General features: G+C 34.5%; 2 protein-coding genes across 2 annotated transcripts; both read left to right on the top strand.

Moving 5' to 3' along the window:
* Nucleotides 1–249: 249 nt before the first annotated feature.
* On the top strand, nucleotides 250–751 carry LOC123317526. The gene is made up of 2 exons (XM_044904100.1): nucleotides 250–385; nucleotides 448–751. Exons 1-2 carry the CDS (start codon nucleotides 308–310, stop codon nucleotides 721–723), a joined length of 354 nt encoding a protein of 117 aa, XP_044760035.1. The 5' UTR covers nucleotides 250–307; the 3' UTR covers nucleotides 724–751.
* Nucleotides 752–1,207: 456 nt separating this feature from the next.
* Nucleotides 1,208–2,602, top strand: LOC123316928. Its single transcript, XM_044903243.1, has 3 exons — nucleotides 1,208–1,334; nucleotides 2,003–2,163; nucleotides 2,242–2,602. Exons 1-3 carry the CDS (start codon nucleotides 1,208–1,210, stop codon nucleotides 2,320–2,322), a joined length of 369 nt encoding a protein of 122 aa, XP_044759178.1. The 3' UTR covers nucleotides 2,323–2,602.
* Nucleotides 2,603–2,883: the final 281 nt, after the last annotated feature.

Raw genomic sequence — 2,883 nt, 5'->3', positions numbered from 1 at the left:
CTTTCCACACTTGGAAGAAAAAATATGACTCCCATTATATCGAAACAAATAACTTATTGTCAGATAATACCTGAATACATTGCTCATGAAAATTTTATCCTCCTCGATTCAAATGACCACGATCCGCTATAATGGAACTCGAGAAATCACATCTCAAAAGATTTATGTCACGCTTTTCGAATAAATATTTCATTGAAGCCCAATAAATAGATTCTATAGCATTTTTAACATACCTACATACATCACGATAATACAATCAAAAAATGATAAGTGTGCGGGGTATTCCAAATATAAGGACATCGAAACAATGTTTATTTCATCGAGTTCCGATATGGCGAGTCACACAGGTTGTCTAATTTTGACCTTAATTTTCCTTATGGAAATGGTGAGTCAGCACTTTTTGTTGAAAAATTTTGAAATTTAATTTCATTATTTTCATTTCTTCAGGTGTCACCATCCAAGGTTGCATCCTCAGAACCAGAAAAGTCAACCTATAAGTTTTCTCTGGAAGCGGAAGATTTCGATAAGGAGTTAGCCGAAATTTCTCTGGGAGAGTTAATAGAAGCCCTACAGGAAATTATTTTACTGCTTCAGGCAGAATTGGATGAATTAATTCCTCGTTTCAGAAAAGCAAGTGAGGGAGAAAAAGCTATCAGATGCGTATCGAAATTATTTAATTTAATTAAGGGCTTTATTACTCTGTTGCCTAAAAGGATTCAATAAATAAAGGCAAACAGATATTATATGAAATCGATATTTTTTCTTCTTTTTTTCCTTCGAACATTACATCTTATTGATAGAAACATCATTGAAAGAGTATTGATTTTTCGTGACGCTCATCTCGTATAATAGTTATTTGTGCAACCAGTTGGGAATTGAGAGTATTTCTCGCTTCGCTCGTTGCGCAGAAGAACTCGAATAACAAAAAATAGTGTTTCCCAACGTGTTTCACACACTATTTTTTTTAGTTTTGAATAGGATGAGACTATTTGAAATCAAATTGAAACTACCAAAAACGTGTGCAAACGCGATAATTCGGAGATATTTGTTTTTCACTTCGTTGCCTTGGAAGCAAGTATCGTTTGGTGTCATATTTCGTTATTTTGATAGTGCTTGTTTTGATTGTCGAAAAGTGGAGAATTAGAATCGTCTTTCTTTTCGAAAATAATTGATTGAATATTTTTGAAGTAGGAGAATATATATTGCAATGTCCGATTCAGAGAACGACGTTCCCAGCGACATTGAGGAAGCGGCTCAATCTGAGTTATCTACAATAATTCCTAAGAAGTCGAGGAGCAAGAATGATTTGGCCTATGCTAAATTTGGTCTATGGTGTGAAAAAAAACGGATTTCTCATTTGAAAGAAAAAGTTTTGCTAGCTTATTTTCAAGAAAAAAAGGGAATGAAGAATTCAACCTTGTGAACCGAATTGTGCTTGAAAAGAAATATTGACATTATAGAGTAAGATCCCAGAGCGACCAGACATAACTTATTTTCACACAGATGAAACTTTAGGATCTCAGTAGAGTTTCATGTGCTTTGAATACCTGCGAACTTGTGGAGCTTGCTTAGTGACACCTGGGCAGATATCAGTTGGCAAAGGTAACTAAAAATAAGTTTTACTCAACTTATTCTCACATGGCTGATTTTTATATATGTTTTAAAGACTATTATTCTGAACTTATATTATAAGTGACAGACACTGATCAGTTGAATGAAGTTCATATATTTTTGTGCAGCTTCAAAGCGTATGGCAAAGAGTATTGGCCCATGGAAAGTGTCTGTAACTTATAATATAAGTTCAGAATAATAGTCTTTAAAACATATATAAAAATCAGCCATGTGAGAATAAGTTAAGTACAACTTATTTTTAGTCACCTTTGCCAACTGATATCTGCCCAGGTGTCACTAAGCAAGCTCCACAAGTTCGCAGGTATTCAAAGCACATGAGACTCTTCTGAGATCCTAAAGTTTCATCTGTGTGAAAATGAGTTATGTCTAGTCGCTTTGGGATCTTGGACTAATAAGAAGTATACAAATTTACTGGATTTCTTGAAAGGTCATTCTGAAGGTTACCAGCCTAAAAAGACGAAAGTTTTCAGTAAAGAAAACATTGCAAATTTTCTGAAAAAAGGTTGCGATGAGCAACGTTTGATGCACAAGGTAGCATTGTAGATTGTTGGAGTTCCTAGAGGAAAAGGTGAATTAACTTTTCTTCGAGTAGAAAATGTTGTTTTTCAGGAGGAATTTGCTGAAGTAACCATTCCTAACACAAAGACGAATGTATGTCGAGAATTTGCTATAGACCGCTGGAGCTTTTGATGGTATAAATTGCATCGAAATTGTAAAGAAATACTTTTTGCTAAGGCCATCAAATGAAGCATGACAGATTTTTTGTCAAATATTCAAATGGAAGATGTGGGGTTCAACCTGTAGGTATCAACACATTTGGAAATTTGCCGAAAATGATCGCTCAGTTTTCAAAGTTGCCAAATCCTTGTTTGTATACTGGTCACTGTTTTCGGCGGTCATTGACTACTCTCCTTGCGGACTAGAGCTGATTTGGTGAGAATCAAACAGCATGAAGGATGGAAGTCTAATACAGTTGCTAAAAGTTACGAGGAAAATTCCATAACTGATAAACAGAAGATTGCGACAAACATCCTAGGAGAAAATTACATGAAGAATACGCAAACTAATGTTACACAGAAAACAACGTTTTCAGCTCGAACTGTGTTAATAATATTTATAAATAATTTTTCCATTCAAGTGTTAAAGTTACCTAATCAATAAATTTGTTGTTCCTTATAATATTTAGCATATCAAATTTAATGACATATATGAGGGGTTCAGAGGTGAAGTGGACCAAGACCATTCCGCCTA

The sequence above is a fragment of the Coccinella septempunctata genome, chromosome 7, assembly GCF_907165205.1.
Source record: "Coccinella septempunctata chromosome 7, icCocSept1.1, whole genome shotgun sequence".
NCBI classification, from domain to species: Eukaryota; Metazoa; Arthropoda; class Insecta; order Coleoptera; family Coccinellidae; genus Coccinella; species Coccinella septempunctata.
The sequence above is the reverse complement of the archived record's forward strand: the minus strand, read 5'-3'. Positions and strand labels throughout refer to the sequence as shown.

Bases quoted from the DNA above. Each gene is read 5' to 3' on its own strand.
- LOC123317526 (XM_044904100.1), top strand. From the start codon at position 308: ATGTTTATTTCATCGAGTTCCGATATGGCGAGTCACACAGGTTGTCTA. The intron at 386-447 runs GTGAGTCAGCAC...TCATTTCTTCAG, and splicing joins TAATTTTCCTTATGGAAATG to GTGTCACCATCCAAGGTTGC.
- LOC123316928 (XM_044903243.1), top strand. From the start codon at position 1,208: ATGTCCGATTCAGAGAACGACGTTCCCAGCGACATTGAGGAAGCGGCT. The intron at 1,335-2,002 runs GTGAAAAAAAAC...AGTTATGTCTAG, and splicing joins TGCTAAATTTGGTCTATGGT to TCGCTTTGGGATCTTGGACT. The intron at 2,164-2,241 runs GTAGCATTGTAG...GTTGTTTTTCAG, and splicing joins AGCAACGTTTGATGCACAAG to GAGGAATTTGCTGAAGTAAC.